This window comes from Pristiophorus japonicus, chromosome 6 (assembly GCF_044704955.1).
Source record: "Pristiophorus japonicus isolate sPriJap1 chromosome 6, sPriJap1.hap1, whole genome shotgun sequence".
In the NCBI taxonomy this organism is placed as follows: domain Eukaryota; kingdom Metazoa; phylum Chordata; class Chondrichthyes; family Pristiophoridae; genus Pristiophorus; species Pristiophorus japonicus.
In genome coordinates this window covers 38,780,101-38,804,337 of record NC_091982.1, presented here as the reverse complement: position 1 = coordinate 38,804,337, position 24,237 = coordinate 38,780,101, and the positions used below count along the sequence as shown (strand labels likewise).

The window sequence follows — 24,237 nt, the reverse complement described above, 5'->3', positions numbered from 1 at the left end:
GACTATGTTCCCTGGTTCTGGACTTCCCCAACATCGGGAACATTCTTCCGACATCTACTAACCTGTCCAATCCCGTCAGAATTTTGTGTGTTTCTATGAGATCCCCTCTTATCCTTCTAAACTCCAGTGAATACAGGCCCAGTCGATCCAGTCTCTCCTCATATATCAGTCCTGCCATCCCGGGAATCAGTCTGGTGAACCTTCGCTGCACTCCCTCAACAGCAAAAATGTCCTTCCTCAGATTAGGAGACCAAAACTGAACACAATATTCCAGGTGAGGCCTCATTAAGGCCCTGTACAACTGCAGTAAGACCTCCCGGCTCCTATACTCAAATCCCCTAGCTATGAAGGCCAACAAACCATTTGCTTCTTCACCGCCTGCTGAACCTGCATGCCAACGTTCAATGACTGATGAACCATGACACCCAGTTTCGCTGCACCTCCCCTTTTCCTAATCTGCCGCCATTCAGATAATATTCTGCCTTCGTGTTTTTGCCACCAAAGTGGAAAGTCTCACACTTATCCACATTATACTGCATCTGCTACGCGTTTGCCCACTCACCTAACCTGTCCAAGTCACCCTGCAGCCCTTTAGCGTCCTCCTCACAGCTCACACCGCCACCCAGCTTAGTGTCATCTGCAAACTTGGAGATATTACACTCAATTCCCTCATCCAAATCATTAATGTATATTGTAAATAGCTGGGGTCCCAGCATTGAGCCCTGCGGCACCCCACTAGTCACTGCCTGCCATTCTGAAAAGGACCCCTTTATCCCCACTCTCTGCTTCCTGTCTGCCAACCAATTCTCTATCCACGTCAGTACATTACCCCCAATACCACATGCTTTAATTTTGCACACCAATCTCATGTGGGACCTTGTCAAAAGCCTTTTGAAAGTCAAAATACACCACATCCACTGGTTTTCCCTTGTACACTCTACTAGTTACATCCTCAAAAATTTTTAGAAGATTTGTCAAGCAGGATTTCTCCTTCATAAATCCATGCTGACTTGGACCGATCCCGTCACTGCTTTCCAAATGTGCTGCTATTTCATCTTTAATAATTGATTTCAACATTTTCCCCACTACTGATGTCAGGCTAACCGGTCTATAATTACCCGTTTTCTCTCTCCCTCCTTTCTTAAAAAGTGGTGTTACATTAGCTACCCTCCAGTCCATAGGAACCGATCCAGGATCGATAGACTATTGGAAAATGATCACCCATGCATTCACTATTTCCAGGGCTACTTCCTTAAGTACTCTGGAATGCAGACCATCAGGCCCAGGGGATTTATCGGCCTTCAATCCCATCAATTTCCCACCTAATAAGGATTTCCTCAGTTCCTCCTTCTCACTAGACACTTGGTCCCCTAGTATTTCTGGAAAGTTATTTGTGTCTTCCTTCGTGAAGACAGAACGAAAGTATTTGTTTAACTGGTCTGCCATTTCTTTGTTCCCCATTATAAATTCACCCGAATCTGACTGCAAGGGTCTTGCGTTTGTTTACACTAATCTTTTTCTCTTCATATATCTATAGAAGCTTTTGCAGTCAGTTTATGTTCCCAGCAAGCTTCCTCTCATAATCTATTTTCCCTCTCCTAATTAAACCCTTTGTCCTCTCTGCTGTATTACAAAATACTCCCAGTCCTCAGGTTTGCTGTTTTTTCTGGCCAATTTATATGCCTCTTCCTTGGATTTAACACCATCCTTAATTTTCCTTGTTAGCCACGGTTGAGCCACCTTTCCCATTTTATTTTTACTCCAGAAATGGATGTACAATTGTTGAAGTTCATCCATGTGATCTTTAAATGTTTGCCATTGCCTATCCACCGTCAACCCTTTAAGTATCACTCGCCAGTCTATTCTAGCCAATTCACGTCTCATACCATCGAAGATACCTTTCCTTAAGTTTAGGATCCTAGTCTCTGAATTAACTGTGTCACTCTCCATCTTAATAAAGAATTCTACCATATTATGGTCACTCTTCCCCAAGGGGCCTCGCACAAGATTGCTAATTAATCCTCTCTCATTACACAAGACCCAGTCTAAGATGGCCAGCCCTCTAGTTGGTTCCTCGACATATTGGTCTAGAAAACTATCACAAATATACTCCAGGAAATCCTCCTCCACTGCAGTGGTACCAGTTTGGTTAGCCCAGTCAATATGTAGATTAAAGTCGTCCATGATAACTGCTGTACTTTTATTGCACGCATCCCTAATTTCTTGTTTGATGCTGTCCCCAACCTCACTACTACTGTTTGGTGGTCTGTACACAACTCCCACTAGCTTTTTCTGCCATTTGGTTTTCCATAGCTCCACCCATACCGATTCCACATCACCCAAGCTAATGTCCTTCCTTACTATTGCATTAATTTCCTCTTTAACCAGCAACGCCACCCCACCTCCTTTTCCTTTCTGTCTATCCTTCCTAAATGTTGAATACCGCTGGATGTTGAGTTCCCAGCCTTGGTCACCCTGGAGCCATGTCTCCATGATGCCAATTACATCATATCCTTGATGCCAATTACATCATATCCGTTAACTGCTATGTGCACAGTTAATTCGTACACCTTATTTCGAATACTCCTCACAGTGAGGTACGGAGCCTTCAGGCTTGTCTTTTTAACACACTTTGCCCCTTTAGAATGTTGCTGTAATGTGCCCCATTTTGCTTTTTGCCTTGGGTTTCTCTGCCCTCCACTTTTACTTTTCTTTCTATCTTTTTCCGCCTAATTCCAGGGGCACTCTGCTAAAACCACTGCATATCTTACTACGAAAAGGGGATAAATGGGTTTGGGGCAAAAGCCAAGAAAATGCCTTTGTAAAAGCGAGAAAATTGTTATGCTCAAACAAATTGCTTGTGTTGTATGATCCATGTAAGCGTTTGGTACTAGCATGTGATGCATCGTCATATGGTGTCGGGTGTGTATTGCAACAAGCTAATGATTTCGAGAAACTGCAACCGGTTGCTTATGCATCCAGGAATCTGTCTGAGGCTGAGAGAGCCTACAGCGTGATTGAAAAAGAAGCGTTAGCGTGTGTCTATGGGGTAAAGAAAATGCATCAATACCTGTTTGGGCTAAAATTTGAATTGGAAACTGACCATAAGCCACTTATGTCCCGGTTTTCCGAGAGTAAAGGGATAAATACCAACGCATCGGCCCGCATCCAGAGATGGGCGCTCACGTTGTCCGCATACAACTACGCCATCCGCCACAGGCCAGGTACAGAAAATCGTGCCGATGCCCTCAGTAGGCTGCCATTGCCCACCATGGGGATGGAAATGGCGCAGCCCGCAGATTTAGTCATGGTTATGGAAGCATTTGAGAGTGAGCAATCACCCGTCACTGCCCGGCAGATCAAAACCTGGATAAGCCAGGACCCCTTATTATCTCTAGTCAAAAGCTGTGTGCTTCTTGGGAGCTGGTCCAGTGTCCCAGTGGAAATGCAGGAAGAGATAAAGCCGTTCCAGCGGCGCAAAGATGAAATATCTATACAGGCAGACTGCCTTCTGTGGGGCAATCGAGTAATGGTCCCCAAAAGGACAGAGACGTTTTCATCAATGATCTCCACAGTACCCACCCAGGCATCATAATGATGAAAGCGATAGCCAGTTCCTATGGGCCCAAGTTTTCACATGATTTGCGCCTGATTTTTAGGAGCAACTGATGGAGAATGGACCATCTTAGAAATCGCAATTCTCCACATTTTTTTTTCTGCAGTTCTAGTCAGTTAGAACACTTTCACTTTTGAACAGAATTTTTTGTTCAAAAGGGGGCGTGTCCGGCCACTGACGCCTGATTTCAAAGTTTCCACAGTGAAAACGTACTCCAAACTAACTTAGAATGGAGCAAGTGAAGATTTTTGTAGAACTGAAAAAACCTTGTCTACACATTAAAAAATCAGGCGCAGGTTACAAATTAGGCGTCCAGAACGAGGTGGGGGGGGGGAGGGAAGTCATTAAATTCTATAATAAATCCTTATTTATACTTATACAAATAAATCCAACCTGAATAAACATTTATAAGCAAAGAAAAGATTAAATAAACCATCTTCCTATCTGTGTGAAAGTGCTTCAGCCAGGGAGGGGGGGGGGGGGGGGGGGGGTGGGCAGGAGGCAGCCGTTCGTTCCCGCAGAGGGTGGGGGGGAAGGAGGCAGCCGTTCGTTCCCGTCGGGGGGCGGAGGAGGAAGCCGTGCCGTTCCAGACGGCAGGGGCAGGAGGCCATCGGGAAACGACTGCCTCAACTTTCTGACGCTTCCTGCAGCCTTCTCACTGCTGCAAGAAGCCTCAGTGCTGATGTGCTGATGGCAATGTGCTTTTATTAAAAAATGTTCAAAAATTAAACAGCTACAAAGAACTACAAAAATGGCCGAGTGCCAATGTTTCCTTCACACTGCGCGAGCGCGAACGCTCCAACGCGCACGCGCAGGGTTGCCGGCAGGAAAAAAACTCATTTAAATGGTACCCGCCCCCTCCCACTTACAAAATCGGCGCGAGTGGTAGGCTCCGCCCCCCTGGGCGCCGCGCCAAGCAGACATGGAGCTGCAGGGCGCTCCAGAATAGCGCGTTTTTTTTCCGGCGCCGTTTTCGGTGCGAAAAACGGGCGCCCTGCTCGGAGGGGCGCCCGTTTTTTATCGTGTGGAAACTTGGGGCCTATATGTGGTGGCCCGGTATCGATGTGGACTTCGAGTCCTGCATTCACAGATGTAATATATGCTCACAGTTAAGCAATGTACCCAGGGAGGCACCGCTAAGTTTATGTCTTGGCCCTCCAATCCGTGGTCTCGGGTACACGTCGACTATGCAGGCCTGTTCTTGGGTAAAATGTTCCTTGTGGTTGTAGACGCGTACTCCAAGTGGATTGAACGTGAGATAACGTCGGCTAGCACGTCACTACTGAAAGCCTGCGGGTCATGTTTGCCACACACTGCTTACCCCATGTCCTGGTGAGTGACAACGGGCCATGTTTTAGCAGTGCTGAGTTCAAAGAATTCATGACCCGTAACGGGATCAAACATGTCACATGTGCCCTGTTTAAACCAGCGTCCAATGGTCAGGCAGAGAGAGCAGTGCAAACCATCAAGCAAGGCTTGAAGAGGGTAACTGAAGGCTCACTGCAGACTCGCCTATCCAGAGTCCTGCTTAGCTACCGCACGAGACCCACTCACTCACTGGGATCCCACCTGCTGAACTGCTCATGAAAAGAGCACTTAAGACAAGGCTCTTGTTAGTTCATCCTGATCTACATGAACAGGTGGCTTCAACAAAATGCATACTATGAAAGCGCAAATGTGTCACGCGAGATTGAAATCAATGATCCTGTATTTGTATTAAATTATGGACAAGGTCCCAAGTGGCTTCCCGGCACTGTCGTGGCCAAAGAGGGAAGCAGGATGTTTCGATTCAAACTTTCAAATGGACTCATTCACCGGAAACATTTGGACCAAATCAAACTCAGATTCACGGACTATCCTGAGCAACCCACCTTGGACCCTTCCTTTTTTGATCCCCTCAACAGACAACACCAGTGGCAACCGGCACCACGGTTGACTACGAAGCAGAACCCATCATCCACAGCAACCCTGCAGGGCCCAACACACCAGGCAGCCTAGCAAGGCCAGCTGCACAACAGCCCAGCGAGGGCCCAAGAAATGATTCAACAACACCAGCTTTCACACCGATACAAGGCAAGAAGGGCCCCAGATCGACTCACATTGTAACTAGTTACACTATTGACTTTTGGGGGGCGGGAGTGTTGTTATATATGTGGACTCGTATTTACTCTGTACAGCCACCAGAGGGCTCATCCCCTAGAGTCCCAAGGGATCCCATAATCACTTGGGAGCACAGGTATTTAAGGAGGCTTCACAGGTTGGAGAGGCACTCTGGAGACCTGCAATAAAAGACTAAGGTCACACTTTACTTTGAGCTCTCAGTGTTCAGTCTGACTCTTTCTCCATACACAAGAGTCTCATTCTTAGATTTTCTTAATAAAAAAGATCTGAACTACGTACGTATCACAGATGGAGCAGTGATGGCAGCGGTCAGGCTTAATCAGTTGGCATCGGTCACAGTATCGGATGGCTGATGAGGGAAGAAAGCGAGGATTAGTACCACCAAATATACTTGACTATACTTGCACATCCTGCAATTCCAAGATATCAAGAATTTTCAAAATCAGAAACTTCTTTAAAAGACTTTTCCTTTTTAAAGCATTGCCACTTATTTACAATCTGTAAATATAGAAATATTGCATTTCAACAGGTCTAATGGGTAGAGAATGTTGAAACACACCTTCAAACAGTTATCGCTGCTTAAAGTTCAGTAGCTTATTTCTTCCCTTTGAAAAGGCAGTAAAGCCAGGGGAAGGAGAACAGTTCGCGAGTTAGGCTTTACCTACTCTCTTTCAAATTGCTCCAATTTATTTATCAGTAATGATCAACACTGTTACAATTATTCCCTCTTCAGATAATGCTGCCAGAGTCTGGAACTGAACATCATATTCCTACCCAGCTCATTGAGAAACAATTGTTTTTCCATAATGTCTCATGAATATTCATCAATACAATAGAAGTACATTTCACAGAATTTAAGGTGATCTGGGATGGATGGGCACTCACACTTCATCCTATTAAACGTCACATTCAAGGTATGGCCTGGTTGGGCTGAATAGCTTGTTTCTGTGCTGTACGTTCTATGTGTATCGCAAGCCATCTTTAGCATCACTGTCAATTGATTCCAACTTCGTAGTGATGCTAAAGATGGTGTGTTACATGAGTTGGTGGCCGATGAAAGTGAATTCCAGAGCCGACCCTCTAATCCCAGCAGCGGGATCACAGACCACAGGGGCAAACATGGTCTTTTGGAGTTTTGACCCAAATAGGCAAAGTTTTGCAGTACCAAGAAGGGAAAAAACATTGTCCCTCCTGAGATTAAAGTTAACAATAATTTTAAAGGTTAAAAAAAGGAACTAGTTTGTCTCCATGCATCATGACTTCACAACATCATAACCAGAAAAATCCCCATAAGCTTAGATCAGGTTTTGGGGGTTCCTATGTGAATGAGGTCTTCAAAGCAGAAGTGAACTCAGGAGTGACTGAGTTTGAGTTTCATTGCTGAAGTATGAATATGCTACCTGACAGTATTTGTTGGAACTCAAATCATTAATTGTTTTCCAGCTATTCATTTTAAGACATCAATTAAGGTGCAATCCCATTATTCTCACTTCTAATTGCAATAATTCAGTAGTAAAAGTAACCTTTTGGCATCTCGTATAACTTTACTGGAGTAGCTTGGGCCTGGGGATTGCTACATACAAGATGCCAAAAGATTATTTTTACTACTGATTTATTACAATTACCATGGTTTCTAAGTTTATTTTTTTTAAATAGTTATCACAGGTTATAAATGTCATCCATCATATTATTACACTTATAGGGCCCAAGTTTCGGCCTCAGTTGTTCCTGATATTTTGGAGCAACTGGTGTCGAACAGAGTATCTTAGAAATTCAAATTCTCGGCATTTAGTTTGCTCCAGTTCTAGTCAGTTAGAACAGTTTCACTTTGGAACAGAATTTTTTTTTCAAAAGGGGGTGTGTCCGGTCACTTACGCCTGTTTTCAAGTTTCGGCAGTGAAAACTTACTCCAAACTAACTTAGAATGGAGTAAGTGAAGATTTTTGTACGCTCGAAAAAACCTTGTCTACACTTTAGAAAATCAGGCGTAGGTTACAAATCAGGCGTAGGGAATTGGGGGGGGGGTTTAAAGGGAAGTTTACAAACATTAAACACTTCAGTTTTACAAATAAAGAGCCATCATCAATAATAAATGATAACATCAATAAATCAACCAATAAATCAATGAAAAAAAATTAATAAGCAATAATTTAAAAAAAATCAATAAATAAAACATTTTCTACTTACCGACTGCAGCACCGGGAGCCCTCCAACAGCGTGCTGGGATGCCCCCCCCCACCACCACCCCCCCAGTGTGTCTCTATCTCTCTGTCTGTGTGTCTCTCACTCTCTGTCTGTCAGTGTCTGTGTTTCTGACAGCGAGGGGAGGGAGAGGAGTGGGGTAGGGGGAGAGAGGGGGGGCAGGGTGAGGGGAGGGAGGGAGGCAGAGGGGGAGGGAGGGATGGGGGGGAAGGGGAGAGAGAAGGGGAAGGGGCGGGGGAAAAGAAAAAGGGGGGAGGAGGAGAAGGGGAAAGGAGAAGGGGAAAGGTGGGGTGGGGGGAAAGAGGAGAAGGGGAAGGGGGGGAAGAGGAGAAGGGGAAGGGGGGAGAGGAGAAGGGGAAAGGGGAAGGGGGGGAGAGGAGAAGGGGAAAGGAGATGGGGGGGAAAGGAGATGGGGGGAAAGGAGATGGGGGGAAAGGAGAAGGGGGGGAAGGAGAAGGGGGGGGAAGGAGAAGGGGGGGGAAGGAGAAGGGGGGAAGAGAAGGGGGGGAAGAGAAGGGGGGGAAGAGAAGGGGGGGAAGGAGAAGAGGGGAAGGAGAAGGGGGGAGAGGAGAAGGGGGGAGAGGAGAAGGGGGGAGAGGAGAAGGGGGGGAAGGGGGGAGAGGAGAAGGGGGGGGAAAGGAGAAGGGGGGGAAAGGAGAAGGGGGGGGAAAGGAGAAGGGGGGGGAAAGGAGAAGGGGGGGGAAAGGAGAAGGGGGGGGAAGGAGAAGGGGGGGGAAAGGAGAAGGGGGGGGGAAAGGAGAAGAGGGGAAAGGAGGGGAGGCTGAACGGGCCGGGCCCAGCCGGGCCCAAGACTTCGGGCAGGGCCCGTCCCCAGCACCAGATTTACAGGTAGGTGGCATTGGGTTGGGTCGGGTCGGGCCCGGGGTCGGGAGCGCGGGTCGGGTCGGGGGGAGCGCGGGTCGGGGTCGGGAGCGCGGGTTGGGTCGGGTCAGGTCGGGGGGAGCGCGGGTCAGGGTCGGGTCAGGTCCGGGGGGGAGGGAGAGGGAGGTCAGGTCGGGTGGGGGGGGGGTGGGGAGAGCGCGGGTCCGGTCCGGGGTCGGGGGGAGAAGCGGGAGTCGGGTCGGCACTGTTTTCAGCGCAGGGACCTAGCTCCGCCCCCTACAGCTCGTGCTGCGCCGCGCCCGACTCCAGAGGACCAGCAGGGAGCCGGAGAATCTGGAAGTTTTTTTTAGGCACACTTTGTGGCGTGAAAAATGGGCGTCCAGATCGGGGCTGCGCTGTTCTAGGCGTGGCCCGAAACTTGGGCTCATAGTGACATTTATAGCCCAATACCACCTTGGCTACTTGCAATTTTGTTTGTTCTTTTTTAGACTAAGTTTGCTATTAGATCCTGGTACCTCCGGATGCAGTCCTGGTGTACACTGGCAACATTTTAGCAGCGTCCAAGAGAATTTGCTTTTGTACTTCGGGCCTTTCTTCTCGCTCGTACCTTTCTTTATCAGCTCTGGACAATTGGAACTATAAGCACATAAAAAATACAAAATCACACACATTATCAAGAGTATGCCAGAAAGTGTCAAAATAAAACGGGTTCATCGCAGTGGAGCATGAAGCATAAAGCAGACTACTAAGTATTATATGGCAGGAAGTCATAAAGGAGTGCTCAGATCTGTAACCCTCCCCTTCTCCCCTTTAAACTCAAGCTGATTCACCCTCACAGCTGATTGCTGTTCACCATCAGGACTAGCCCTGCAAAACTCAGTGGAAATAAGACAATAGAATTCAAGCCTCCTCCATAAAAACCTACAATCTCTCAATCTATGGTTTCCCTAGAATCTATTTGTATTAATGATTGCTGTATTTTAAAACCAAACATCCACAATACTCTAGTGCTGCGTAACGAGTATTAGCTCGCAGTGCTACAAAGTTATAAGGCCACATATTTAATCGACCACTCCATTCATATCCTGATCAGAGCCTTTCTGACGTCCTCCTCAGTAAGGAGGCAAAAGTCAGGGGACTGTCCTGCCCGAGTGGTACATCGGTTGCTACCTCACGACCCTCAACAGCCAGACAAAGCAGGCTGCCTGCCCAGACACACGTTCGAGCAGAACTGAAGTTAAAAATAGAAATTTGCATTGGGAGAAGAAGAAACAAAAAAAAATCAGCAATAGTCTTTAGTGTTAGATACTATCACGATCTTATCGCCTGTAAAATCCTACAATGCTCGAATATGAACATACCACAGCAGTAAGTTTTATACAACTGCTTGCACCACATCATCGGATCAAGCCTGGTTTTAGAAGAGGTTTTTTTTTATTGTTTATTCCCTCACCCTTTAATTTAGTTTAAATTCTCCCTCTTCACCTTCATGCCTCCAACTGAAACAGCCAACAGGCCAGTTAGGTGTGTATTTGCCAATGCTACTCGAGCAAAAGTGCACAAGGAGCCCAAAGTAACACTCTCTCTCAATGGCCTTTTCTACAGCTTCCTCCAACTGCTGGAATCAGAATTCATCTGCACCGAATGGACAGCAGCAGACACCTTGCAATCCTCCACTCTGTAGCAGAGTGCCTTGGAGCATGAAGACCTTGTAATGAGTCTGCTCGATCCAATCATCTTTAAATAAACCATGTGGAGGTTAAACACTACAAAAAGTTTGAACTTATTAAAAAAAAACAGATCAGTCACTGCAAATTTCAGTCAGATTGAGTTACCTTTCGGGAAGGTTGAGCTGGTTCTGTAAAAATAGCTTTGCAATAGGTCCACACAAACATCACAAAAAATAAATGAAATACCACAAGATACGCAGCTGCAATATAAAAAAAAGTTGATCAGATAAAACGAAGATGGTTCTATTTTTAAACAGATAATGACATTTGAATTAAAAAACCACATGTAGCTAAATTTACCAACAAATATGTTTGTGCAGGTAAAGGTTAATTAGACATTCAGTTCTGCTCTCTAAAGACACAGTGGCTAAGGTTTTTCAATGATAATGCTGATGGCAACTCATTAAAATTAATGGGCAACCGTTAGCATTACAATTGGAAAACAGATCAATGGCTCCACATATAGATCCAATGGTAGAACTATGCAGAGGACTGCTGGATAACTTCTTATAATGGCCCCATCTTTGAGTATTTGCCCAACTCACAGTCCAAATCAAAAATCTGGTTTTCTTTAAAAGAAAAATTACATTAAATCTAAGTGGCTGTGTCTCCAATTCAGGTAGCCTTTTTTGACCAGTTTCTGACTTTTGGATATTGAAATATATAATTTCTCCCAGAACACCATGTTCCTCCACTGAAAGCAAGGAGTGGTTTGATGATGGGCGGAGGGGAAGGTTGAGTAGAGGTGGGAGCAGAAGCCGAATGACCTAAAGTCCTTTTTTAAGAATTGGCCTTGGAAACCTTACCAATAAGGCAGTCTCAAATGGAGATGGTTTACAGCTAGACCAAAAACTTCCTCTGATGTGCCCCAACTACTGGACTTGGTTCTCAACTCAAGAATTTTCCATCTCCTACACCAGCTACCTTTCTGTTGAAATTGCTAAATTAGCACTAAAGGAAGACAGTTTTTGTGCAGCCAGCAATGAGCTGAGACGACCAAAATCTTTTTAATTTCGAACTCTATTAGCAAATGGAGGAGACTTTCATCTCAGCAGTCCCCAAACCCAAGGCCAGATATCAAAACACACTGTGCTGCCTGACGAGGTTACACAACCCCAAGGCTACTTCAAACAAATACAAGAAGAGAGCCTTACTGTGGAGTATTTCTTAAACATTCATTAAATAGCTCAGATAGAAATCAGTATAAACCCTCAAGAAACTAGTGAGTGATATGAGTCATCTGATATTAAACTACAAACACTGTTAGTTTTGCAATAGTCATGTGTTCACTTTGAACTTTTGCTGACTACAGTATGAGAGAATGATTTTACATTTTTGGTTTTAAAAAAACAAAAACATAGAAGCATAGGAACATTTATATAGGGCTGGAATTTGTCAGCAATTGCGTGCATTTTTTGGCGGTATTCCTATTTTTTGGTGGTAAACCACCCGGTGTGCGTTTGATCGAAGTGTTCCGCCGACGGTTTCGGAATACCACTGGGGAGCGGATCGCCGGTGGGCAACACTGAAAAACCGCTTCCGCTTGAGTTTGGTGGTAGCGGTGTTCTGTAGTTGCTGAAAAAAATTGCTGTGGAGAAACGAGCTGGAGCAGCCCTTCAATCGGCGGTAGGTATAAAACCCTGCAAAAAATGGTAAGTTTTTAAAAAATTCTTTTGCAGCGATTCACTGAAAAAGGATAATTTTTTATTTTTTGAAAAATATTGTGTGTGTTTACTCCCCTCCCTAGGCCCAACTCACAGCCTCGAACTAAATGTCACTAAATATAACTGAATTTGACCAGGATCGCGTTTTCCGCTGATAATCCACGTGGAACACCGATTTTTCCCGCTGGGCAGATTTAAAAAAAATTTTTGATTAATTTTCTGCCAATCTTAATAAAATAATCATAGAGGTTTTTTCGGTGGTAATCCGGTGGTGGCGGTTTTTAAACTAAATTTCAGCCCATAGTGTTTTATTATATCTGTTAGAAATGTCTGCATAATGAATTATTTTGAAATGCAGTGATATTGTTCTGTCAGCAAATGCACAACCATTTTTTTTTACAAGCTGGTTTCCTAATATTAAAACCTTTTGTCAACGAGCCTTTCATAAGTGTCGCAACATCATAAAATTGTGACAAACAGATTTGGTTTCCTCACATGGGGCACTATTTTGGGACTATTGCAATAGGAACCTTGCATTTATGGTGCAATTAGGACTGTTGTGAAACAAAATGATGGGAAAAAACATATTACGCAGTGTATTGTAACTAGGCAAAAAATACATTCTTACTTTTAAACAGTCTAAAGAGGATCAACTTAAAAGAAATCAAATTATCTTTGGTAACAGAAATGCAATTATTACTGATTTTTATCACCAACAATTTAACAAATAGTAGCCTCACTCAAAATTTTGGGAGAGAGGAAAAATAAATGTAGCTAAGCTGCCAGACCCTGGGCAGGATGAGTAGATTCCAACCCAGCTTCATCCTGACTCCATGTTGCAATGAGGAGAGCAGGGGCAGACATGATAGAGTCACACTACCTGAATTGGAGTTATTGGCAGATCACATATTACAATGGTCCGGATTTTGTGGTGGTATTGACAGTGAAACTGTCAGCGTTCATCATCATTACCCCTTTGAAACAGACAGCAACTTCAGGATTTTGCCATGCACAGATAAATGCGGAAGTTCAGTCATTCCCTGCTCCGCCACAGGTTGTGCCGTTCAACTCCCCAGAATTGCCAATCAATTCAAATCACACTGAAGGACGAAAACTTCCCCTATTAGGTTGTAATTACGCTGGAATATTGCTGTTAAAATCCCCCAAAAAGTCTGTTGAAAGAGGTGTAAATGTGGTTTTAATGGCGTATTGACTGTTGAACAACCCCTCTGGTCCTGAAAAGCTAATTTTATATTTGCGGAATGCAAGGGTGTTGCATGAAGGAGTTAGCACAATCTCAACCCACTGCACGTGGGCCATTGCGAGGTTGAGGCACACTATTGGAGCAGAGGCTTCCTCTGCAGTTGGCTGCGCTTTTCCTGACTTGAAAGTTTCTCAATGCTAGCACTGTATGCGTAAAATGATAAAATAATGCATTTGTCAACAATCACATCCCTCAACTCAATGAGCGGGATCAATAGTGAGTAAAAAGATAGAAGTGTCCTCTGCCAAGATTAAAGTAATGGCTTTACCCATTTACTTTTTTTTTTAAACTGAGGAATCAAAGGGCCAAAGCTCATATTGCAGCACACTCCCAAGGCTGAAAATAGGTGAAAAGACAAAGGGCCTGAAATTGGTGGACATACCACCGCAGACCGCCGACATATCGCCCAAAATCGCAAAATTGATCGTAAACTACCAACATACCACCTGGTGAAAAATTCATCAGCGACATACCACCGGGCGGTATACATACCGTCTGTCCCTGCACACCTCTGATATACTGCCTAAAATTGCCAAATTGATGACTTACCACCAACCCTGCAGACCGCCCTGGAAAAGGTGGTTTTAAGTCAATCTTCAGTCGGCGTTATGCATCTTCACCTGTAAAAATGTTTTTATCTGTCGACCCCCCCCCCGCCCTAGTCTCCCCCCCCCCACCCCCCAAGAAGCAATCTCCCCTCAAGAAGCGATCCTCCCCCCAACACATATCTGCACAGCGCTCTCAGGCCAGCAGTCTCTGTTGATTCTGGTCTGTGTCTCTCTTACGAGCGCAGAGCTCGGGACCCGAAGATTCCAGAGTGAAAAGGACTCACCGCCGGCTGCACTCCACTCTGCCTGCACACTCCACCCCAGTGATACCCGGCGGTATGAAACGACATACCACCGGCATACCGCCGAGAAATGGGCAGACGACCAATTTCGGCCCCAAAGTAAATTGAGGAACAGTGATCGGTGAGGTCAAAATTGAGTTCTAAAAGATTGAAGAATGTAGGAAGGAAAAAAAAAACAGGGAGGTAAGGAGTTCCAGCTTTGAGGTTTTGGGAAAGAATGTTACAGAGTAGGAGGTTGTGTGATGAGATTTGATTTCAACACAGAAGATGCAGGAAGGAGAAAAGCATGTGGAATGACACAGTTGCAACTTGGAAGGAACAAGTGTAGATAATTCAGAGCAGCATTGACCAGAATAGCATTGGTATAATAGAAAGGGGAGGGATGTGCTTGGCGCTGAAAGAGCCATTGCCTATCAGAAGACAAGCTTTTTCTCAAGTTCTGTGCAGGAGTGCAAGATGTTAGAACAGCTTCTGCAGATATGAGAGCAGTATTCGAGACTTGGGTTGTGTTATTATCTACATAAATATATTCAAATTATTACATAGTGTGCAATTTGTCCCAAGTGTCGTACTGAATTTCCTGTAATACTTTCTTGATAATACAGTATATCCTCCCACTCACCGTGAACCTTGTCACAGGAGATCTGCTGGTAGTCATTATTTATTAAAACATTTGTTTTATTGCAGGTGTACAGACTCAACGGACAGGCAGAGACTGCTGAATGTGAAAGGTTTATTAAGCAACTGTGGTGTGCGGGTGTGCAGTAGAGCAGCAGCATACAGGTGAAAGGGAAATGAAGAGTCATGGGCATTAATCCAAGTGCTGTGAGCTTGCACAGTGTGACACTGGTGAAAGGGTAACATGGTTTATGGCATGTGATCTGGGCATATGGCATCACACATCAGATATTACAGTATTAAGACTGTTACTGGATTACAAGCTCATTATTTATTCAGCACAGGTTTTAACCTTGCTAAAATCAGTTTGGGAACCACTTGCCCAACTAACCCTTTGAGTACTGACAGCAAACAGATTTCAGCACGATAAAAACGATTTTTAAAACACAAGTTTGTTTTAATGAATTCAGCGTTTAGGATGAAGATGTTGCTGGCCATTCCTCCAATTAAATGTCTTATTCATTATCAGAAAATGACACATATTCAGTTTTTCAACTTCCATACAAGAAACAAGACAGACATGCATGGATATTCAGCACTGAAAGGTCATCTGTTAAGATCAAAAGAACAGCATGCTTGGTGAAGAGCTTTAGTTTCTGGGCACTGTTCGCAGTGAGTGCATGTTGTTGCATCCAGAACAACTGGCCTTTATATTCTTGTGTAGCGTTTTTTCATTAAAATCTTACCAACGGAGATACCTTTCATTTCAACATACTGCAGCTCCCAGGAGTTTATTTCTGCAATGTGGTTGAACTAAAAAAAAAACTAAATTTACCTCAGCTTATTTTCCATCCCAAATCATACTTGCTCTTTTTTTCGTGTCCAATTTCTTACACACCGTAACAGAGGTAACTTCTGCAATTTGTGTTTAAGGCACTGATTCATTAAAAGTTTTAACCCTTTTTTGTGAAATAAAACTAAGATGCCAGATCTTACTGACTACAAGGGTGCGGCTCAGTATCTGTTAGCTTCTCCTGTGGATCTCATGCTGCCATCAGCCACAGCCAGAGTACCAGTTGCAGTGTTGGGCAGCAGGAAGTGTGTGGCAGCGTTCCAGCAGGCTCAACAGAGCCCACACTATATTTACATAGACACTGTCTCTTTTGTTTGCCTTTTAGCTCGGCCAATTTTTAAACTACGAGTAGAATCAATCTGGAAGATTCTGCAGCATTTTTAAACAGCTTGCAGTCAAACTTCCTTTTCTACACAAAATAGTGTTTTCAACAACCAGAACATAATTACAGGGATTAGTCTCTGTCCCATTATTCAAGTTTTATATCATTTGCTATGCGGATGTGTTCACACTGGGCTCATCAATGAATCTGTGTCAGTTAACTATATTCTTTATAATAATTATTTTGCATCCGTAATTTTCATCTTTCCAATTAAATATCTGCTTTCTAATCGGTTTTTCCTTTTTTCAGTATTTTCTCATTCGTCAATCACATTCTATGGCCAAAATGATCACTTTTTATTAAATAACATAAAATTTCAGAAATTAGATAAAATTATCCAACAGGGTACAGAGATATAGCAGACTACCACCACCTTGGGAAATGCAGAGGACTTTGATAGCAGAAGTGGGGTTCTGAGTTCCAATCACCACTCCCTGACCCCTCCAAAGTCATAGGTCCTGAAAGGTCTCTTTCTCCCTTCAGGGGTCACACACATACTCTCCTTACTCTCTCAACACACAGTCCAACCTCCTCTTGAACCTCAGGTTCCTGCTTCCTCCCAGACCCACTGAGCCTCACAGACGGCGTCATTTTCCCAGCTTGTAACAACTGCTGCCCAACATGTTTATAGATCTCACCGAGAGTTTGGCCTACAGTCATCAGTCGACGAAGCTCAGTCCAGTGAGCAATAGCATGGGACGCACTAGCTCAATTTTATTTTTATTAATTGTCTGTCAGGCTGCCATACCCAACACACCCATTTTTACAAAAAATTCACACCAGCAACTGGATGCAAAGCCATCTCTTTATCCAGTAACCACATAACACACACACACACACACACACACGAGCTCTCACACAACAGATTGCTCTCACCATTTGGCAAAGTAAGCCAGTGTCAAAACAACTGAAATTGCAACATTACCCCCAAGCTACTGCCCCTTATTCAACTTTTCCTACATGCAAGGTCGCCAACGTCATTATTAACAACTCCGTGCCCACCTCTCTAACCATTCAATGTTTGAATCCCTCCAATCAGCTAGAAGATTCTTCAGCATTTATTAACATCCCTTCCTCCAATATCACCGAGACCATGTTGATCAAAATCACCAACATTCTGTGACTGGGACAGCAGGACACTTTCCCTTCTTGTCCTTTGAAAGAGCTGGCCATTCCATCCATCTTTATACTGTCCAGCTCTGTGACATTCCATTTCTAGCTGTGCTCACAAAGTTAATGGCTTGCCCTTCCACACACAAACAAACAACCAACCAACCACTGGTGTGCCGCATAGCTCAGTTCAGTCTGTGCCTTCTCTCCTATTCCTTTTTGTATACTGCCTCTTGGCAACATCATTCACAAAAATAGGGATCGGTTTATTATACATAGGTCAACGACATCAAGCTCAACCTCTCGATCTCTACTCTTGATTTGACAACTTCTGGTGAGCTGTCTGATTGCCTGTCTGGATGATTCATACCTTTCTTCAGCTCAACTCTGAAGTTACCCCATTTGGCTCCACTGAAACTCAGTGCCTCAGGTATTGATTCTATTCTTCTCCTCACTGCTTATAGTCTGAACCTACAAGCATGCAATCTCAGTATCCTGCTCGACCCTGAGCGGAACTTCAACCCTCACGTCTGATCCATTGGCATAACCACTTACTTCCGTCTCTGGAACAATGACCACCGATGCCACTATCTTAGCCCCACCACTGCTAAAACCTTCATCTGTACCTTCATCACTTTAAGACTTGATTTATCTGCTGCACAAACTCCAAACCATCCAGGATTCGATTTCTGCATCTTACTCAATACAAAGTCCCTCATCCCAGTTTTCACTGATCTCCATTGCTTCCTATCCCCAGCGCATTGATTTCAAAATAGTCATTCTGGGCTTCAAATCCCTCCATGGCCTCGCTCCACTCTAAGTCTGTAATCTTCTCCAGTTCTACATCCTAACACGCATCACCCAGCCTTCCAACTTTGGTTCACAATGCATTCCTCCTCCCCTCCCTCTGCTTCCCAATCAGTGGCAGAGCCTTCAACCACCACTCTCCTGCATTGTGCTGTGATAGAGCCAGCGCCTCACAGCCAATCTGGCATTACTTGAGATGCTGAATGCCCACAGTGCTTGGTCTGCCCTCCAGGCCTCCATAACTAGGGCCTGTGATGAGACACTTGGTCAGTCAACCAGAAAGCATCAGGATTGGTTTGATGAAAATGATCAGGAGATAGAAGAACTAATAGATCGCAAGTGCAAAGCATTTCTGAGCCTCAAGCAACAACCCAACTTGGGAGCTGCAAAACAACATTATAGACGGCTCAAGGCTTAGGTCCAACAAAAAACCCGGGACCTAAAGAACAGGTGGTGGATTGAGAAAGCACAGGAGATACAACAACTGGCCGACAGCCATGATATGCGAGGATTCTTCATCGTGGTAAAGGCCATCTACAGTCCAAACTCCCAAGGCCCACCCCACTCCTGGCCAAGAACAGGGAAACATTCATCAAGGCTGAGTCTGTCCGGGCCCGATAGAAAGAGCACTTTGAAGATCTCCTCAATCGAGTCTCTGCCTTTGACTTGAGTGTTCTCGACTCCATCCCGCAGCATGCGACCTGCCACCAACTCAGTGAAACTCCAACATTGCACGAGGCAGGCAAAGCCATAAAATAGCTCAAGAATAACAAAACTACGGGTGCGGATGGAATCCCTGCTGAGGCGCTAAAGTATGGTGGAGAGGCACTGTTGGCGCGGATACATGACCTCATCTCTCTCAGCTGGAGGGAGGAGAGCATGCCGGGAGATCTCAGAGATGTAGTGATTGTGACCATTTTCTAAAAAGGGGGCAAGTCCGACTGCGGCAACTACAGGGGAATCTCCCTGCTATCAGCCACTGGGAAGGTTGTCGCTAGAGTTCTCCTCAACTGTCTTCTCCCTGTGCCCGAGGAGCTCCTCCCGGAATCACAGTGCGGATTTCGTCCCTTACGGGGCACAACGGACATAATCTTTGCAGCGCGACAGCTGCAGGAAAAATGCAGGGAGCAACGCCAGCCCTTATATATGGCCTTCTTCGATCTTACAAAGGCCTTTGATGCTGTCACCCCTGAGGGTCTATGGAGCATCCTCCTCCGTTTCGGATGCCCCAAAAGTTTGTCAACATCCTTCGCCTGCTTCACGACGATATGCAGGCAGTGACCCTTACCAACGGATCCATTACAAACCCAATTCACGTCTGGACTGGGGTCAAACAGGGCTGCATCATTGCTCCAATCCTCTTCTCAATCTTTCTCGCCGCCATGCTCCACCTCACAATCAACAAGCTCCCCGCTGGAGTGGAACTAAACTACAGATCCAGTGGGAAGCTGTTTAACCTACGGCACCTCCAGGCCAGTCCAAGATCACCCCAATCTCTGTTATTGAGTTGCAGTACGCGGACGATGCCTGCGTCTGCGCACATTCTAAGGCTGAACTCCAGGATATAGTCAATGTATTCACTGAGGCATATGAAAGCATGGGCCTTACGCTTAACATCCGTAAGACAATGGTCCTCCACCAGCCTGTCCCCACTGCACAGCACTGCCCTCCAATCATCAAGATTCACGACGCAGCCTTCGACAACGTGGACCATTTCCCATATCTCGGGAGCCTCTTATCAACAAAGGCAGACATTGATGCGGAGATTCAACATTGCCTCCAGTGCGCTAGTGCAGCCTTCGGCCGTCTGAGGAAAAGAGTGTTTGAAGACCAGGCCCTCAAATCTACCACCAAGCTCATGGTCTACAGGGCTGTACTAATACCCGCCCTCCTGTATGGATCTGAGGCATGGACGATGTATAGAAGGCACCTCAAGTCGATGGAGATATATCACCAACGATGTCTCCGCAAGACCCTGCAAATCCCCTGGGAGGACAGGCGCACCAACATCAGTGTCCTTGTCCAGGCTAACATCTCCAGTATTGAAGCACTGACCACACTCAATCAGCTTCGCTGGGCAGGCCACACAGTTTGCCTGCCAGATACGAGACTCCCTAAGCAAATGCTTTATGCGGAGCTCCTTTATGGTAAATGAGCCAAAGGTGGGCAGCGGAAGCGTTTCAAGGATATCCTCAAAGCCTCCCTGGTACAGTGCGACATCACCACTGACACCTGGGAAACCCTGGCTGAAGACTGCCCGAGGTGGAGAAAGTGCATCCGGGAGGGCGTTGAGTTCTTCCGAGTCTCAACGCAAAGAGCGTGAAGAGGTCAGGCGCAGACAGCGGAAGGAGCGCGAGGCAAACCAGCCCCACCCATCCCTTCCCTTGACGAATGTCTGTCCCACCTGTGACAGAGTCTGTGGCTCTCATATTGGACTGTTCAGCCACCAGAGAACTCACTTTGGGAGTGGAAGCAAGTCTTCCTCAATTCCGAGGGATTGCCTATGATGACGGCATTGTGCAATACTCTTCTTCAATCTCTTTGAATCGGTACTCCTCTCCCACCTTCAAAATCCTCATCTCTGACTGCTTTTGGTCACCTTCCCCAAGTTCATTCCTACTTCATGCTCAGTATTCCCTTTCCCTGTAATGCACCTGCAATGATTCTGTTGCATGAAACTCATTGTACACATGCAAGTTATTCTACTTTCTGAGCACTAACTTATTTAGACATTCCCCCCAAAAAAGGCCACCAAGAGGTAATAATATCTTATTATTTGGAACATTACATGATATAATACAAACCCCTTCTATGACTGCAGTAATATTTTTGTATCAAGAGCAACTAGGTCCCTTGGGGAGTGGGTCGTGCAGGAGGCTTGCACACTGCTTTCTCTTCTGGGACCTGGGTCTGAATTTAGCCTGAAGTGTTGCTTGACAATTAGCTGAACGAGTCCTACATGAAATGAGTTTTGCTATCTCACCCCGGTGCCTCGCAGGTGAATATTCCTTTAATTTGCCACTAATTGATAATGTCACTCAGAGAAGCTACTGAGGTGGCTGGTGCAAGAAATGGAAATGTCAAAAGGAGCAGCAGGAAATGCTATTCTGAGCTCTGAGTAGAGTGAATGGAGCTTTACTATGCACTCATTGCAGCTGTCTATACTGGATCTGGGAGGCTTAGACTGGGTGCTGGAGATGGCAAAATCTTTCACTCTCCAGAATTAACATCCTCCCCTCTAATGGAGTACTCCCCAAAACAAATCAGGTTCCATTCTATTGCTCTTTCAAGCACGTGGGGGAATAATCTGCATCTGGAAGTTTCGAACATCCAGCCATTATTTTTGGAGCAGTTGTTAGACAGGTATATTATTTGTGTGTATTGTGAATGCAGGAGAAATGTCTCAGTTGCCAAAAGATTAAAATAATTCATGGAAAAAAGCAAATTTCATCTTAAAGTCTAACAAATTTCAATCCTTCAAAGGTTTTCAAGTAAAATTTGACAGCAGTAAAGTTTATATGGATAGTGACTGAGCCCATGGGGCACAATCGTTCTTGTCCTGTTGCCAATGGGGAAATGTTTCTTTGGGGGACAGCACATCAGGGTTGAATATTCGAGAGGTGATGATAAACCATTCATAACTGTTGAAAATCTTGGTGTATTTATGCAAAATGTTCCCTCGGGGGCGGGGGGAATTAAGTGGGTAGGGTAGAGTCTGTGATAGGATAGATTTTACAGGGGAAAGAGCAGGGAACTCGGACTTTCACAGGCACGATGGGCTAAAAGGCCTCCGTCTGTGCTGTATGATTCTATGATTTGTCTGTGGAACAAGGTTGACTAGGTGGAACGAACATTTTTCACATGTTCATGAAAGGTCAATGCAACTAGACAGATATGCAACAAATAGCCTAAAAGATTTCAAAGGACTTTTTTTGGGGGGTGGGGTGGAAGGTGTGGGCTGAGAATGGAGAGAGAACATTAGTAAATCAGAGCCGTAATACCAGCACAACTAAAAGATGCAGTGACAAATTCCTGACATCCTATACATATTGCTGTTCAGGTAACACTGTATACAGAAAACAATCTTTTCACACATGGTTTATGACTCCCTCAATTAAATATTAGTTATAACTTTATATGTATAATTCATTGTTATAAAATATTGAATTTACATCTGGGTTTTGGAGGGAATGTGTTTATACTCTACATTTCAAAGAATCACAATTAATCGAAAGCCAGCTATTCCACTGCAAGTTCCCCAGCAAGTCACACACCAGCCTGACTTAGAAATATAGGCCCCAAGTTTCCACATGATTTGCTCCTGATTTTTAGGAGTAACTGGTGGAGAACGGAGTATCTTAGAAATCGGAATTCTCCATATTTAAGTTTTCTGCAGTTCTAGTCAGGTAGAACAGTTTCACTTTTGAACAGAATTTTTTTTTCAAAAGAGGGCGTGTCCGGCCACTGACGCCTGATTTGAAAGTTTCCACAGTGAAAACGTACTCCAAACTAACTTAGAATGGAGCAAGTGAAGATTTTTGTAGGCTTGAAAAAACCTTGTCTACACATTAAAAAAATCAGGCGCAGGTTAAAAATTAGGTATCGGGAACGAGGTGGGGGGGGGGGGGGAAGGGAAGTCATTACATTCTACAATAAATCCTTAGTTATACTTATACAAATATTATACAAATAAATCCAACCTGAATAAAAATTTATAAGCAAAGAAAAGATTAAATAAACCATGTTCCTACCTGTGTGAAAGTGCTTCAGGCAGGCCTTTCAGGCAGCGGTTTGCCGTCGGGACCGACCGACGGCAGGAGGAGGGAGGGAGAAAGCTGCAGGAAGCCTCATTACTTGAGGCAGCCGTTTGCCGTCGGGACCGACGGACGGCAGGGGGAGAAAGCTGCAAGAAGCCTCAGTGCTGATTATGGAAGGGCAATGTGGTTTTATTAAAAAATTTTAAAAATTGAACAGCTACAAAGAATTTGAATAGTCTCAAACAAGTGCATGTGTCCCGTTTATCATAGTCTATCTTTAATTACAGAATGCACTCCCTCACCCTCACACACAAAAATATCAAGAAAATTAAAATACAACCGTTGCAAGGGTTCAATAAACAAATTTTCACTTTTTCTGCAGCACTTTTTAAAATGGCCGAGTGCCAATGTTTACTTCAGACTGCGCGTGTGCGAAAGCTCCAACACGCATGCGTAGGGTTGCCGGCACGAAAAAAACTCATTTAAATTGTACCTGCCCCCTCCTACTTACAAAATCGGCGCGAGTGGTAGGCTCCGCCCCCTGTGCGCCGCGCCAAGCAGACATCGAGCTGCAAAGCGCTCGAGAATAGCGCTTTTTTTTCAGGCGCCGTTTTCGGCGCGAAAAACGGGCGCCCAGCTCGGAGGGGCGCCTGTTTTGCCGCGTGTGGAAACTTGGGGCCATATTGCTGTTCCTTCATTGTCGCTGGGTCAAAATTCTGGAACTCCCTCCCTAACAGCACTGTGGGAGTACATAGAAACATAGAAAATAGGTGCAGGAGTAGGCCATTCGGCCCTTCATTACAAGGACTGCAACGGTTCAAGAAGGCAGCTCATCAGCACCTTCTCAAGGGTGATCAGGGATGGGCAATAAATGCTGGTCTTGCCAGTGACACCCACATCCCGTGAACAATAATTTAAAAAATAACATCTGGTTTTATAGTCTGCAACTGAATACAACGATTAATGTAGACTTTTTTGAAAAGGCATACTAGCTTTTCACTGAGGTAGTAGGTTCCATAAAAGGGTAACTAGATCCAAAATAATAACTTACCCTTCTCAAACCCATTCTGGACGGTAACTGTGTGGAGAAAGAAAAAGAGAACAAATGTTTTAACACAGAAAGACTCAACAACATAAACAGATCAAAATTAGCAATCTCTGTTACTCAGACTCAAAGTACAAAAATACATTGCTATTGATCCATTAACTTGGTTTCAAATGATTTTCATTGGATTCAAAATGTCAGCATTGTGCCTTTGCCAGTGCCAGTTCCACATGAGCTATCTACTTTAATCTCTCCTTCCCCATATCCTTTAATACATTTCCTCAATTTCTTCTTAAAAGGTTATGATTGACTCAGCTTTAAAAGTCATGGTAATATATTCCATATCCTAATAAATTTTCCATAAAATGAAAATTT

At 44.7% G+C, this 24,237-nt stretch overlaps 1 protein-coding gene across 1 annotated transcript in view; it reads right to left on the bottom strand.

Moving 5' to 3' along the window:
* zdhhc15b (zinc finger DHHC-type palmitoyltransferase 15b) overlaps window positions 1–23,892 on the bottom strand; it is a 45,929-nt gene extending 22,037 nt beyond the window's left edge. Inside the window, exons 1-4 of the mRNA XM_070882777.1 lie at window positions 23,869–23,892; window positions 10,618–10,712; window positions 9,298–9,418; window positions 6,017–6,086 (exon numbers count right to left, since the gene is read on the bottom strand). Of these exons, the coding sequence (XP_070738878.1) occupies window positions 6,017–6,086; window positions 9,298–9,418; window positions 10,618–10,677 (251 nt within the window). The 5' untranslated portion in view covers window positions 10,678–10,712; window positions 23,869–23,892. The remainder of the gene's footprint in view (window positions 1–6,016; window positions 6,087–9,297; window positions 9,419–10,617; window positions 10,713–23,868) is intronic.
* Window positions 23,893–24,237: the final 345 nt, after the last annotated feature.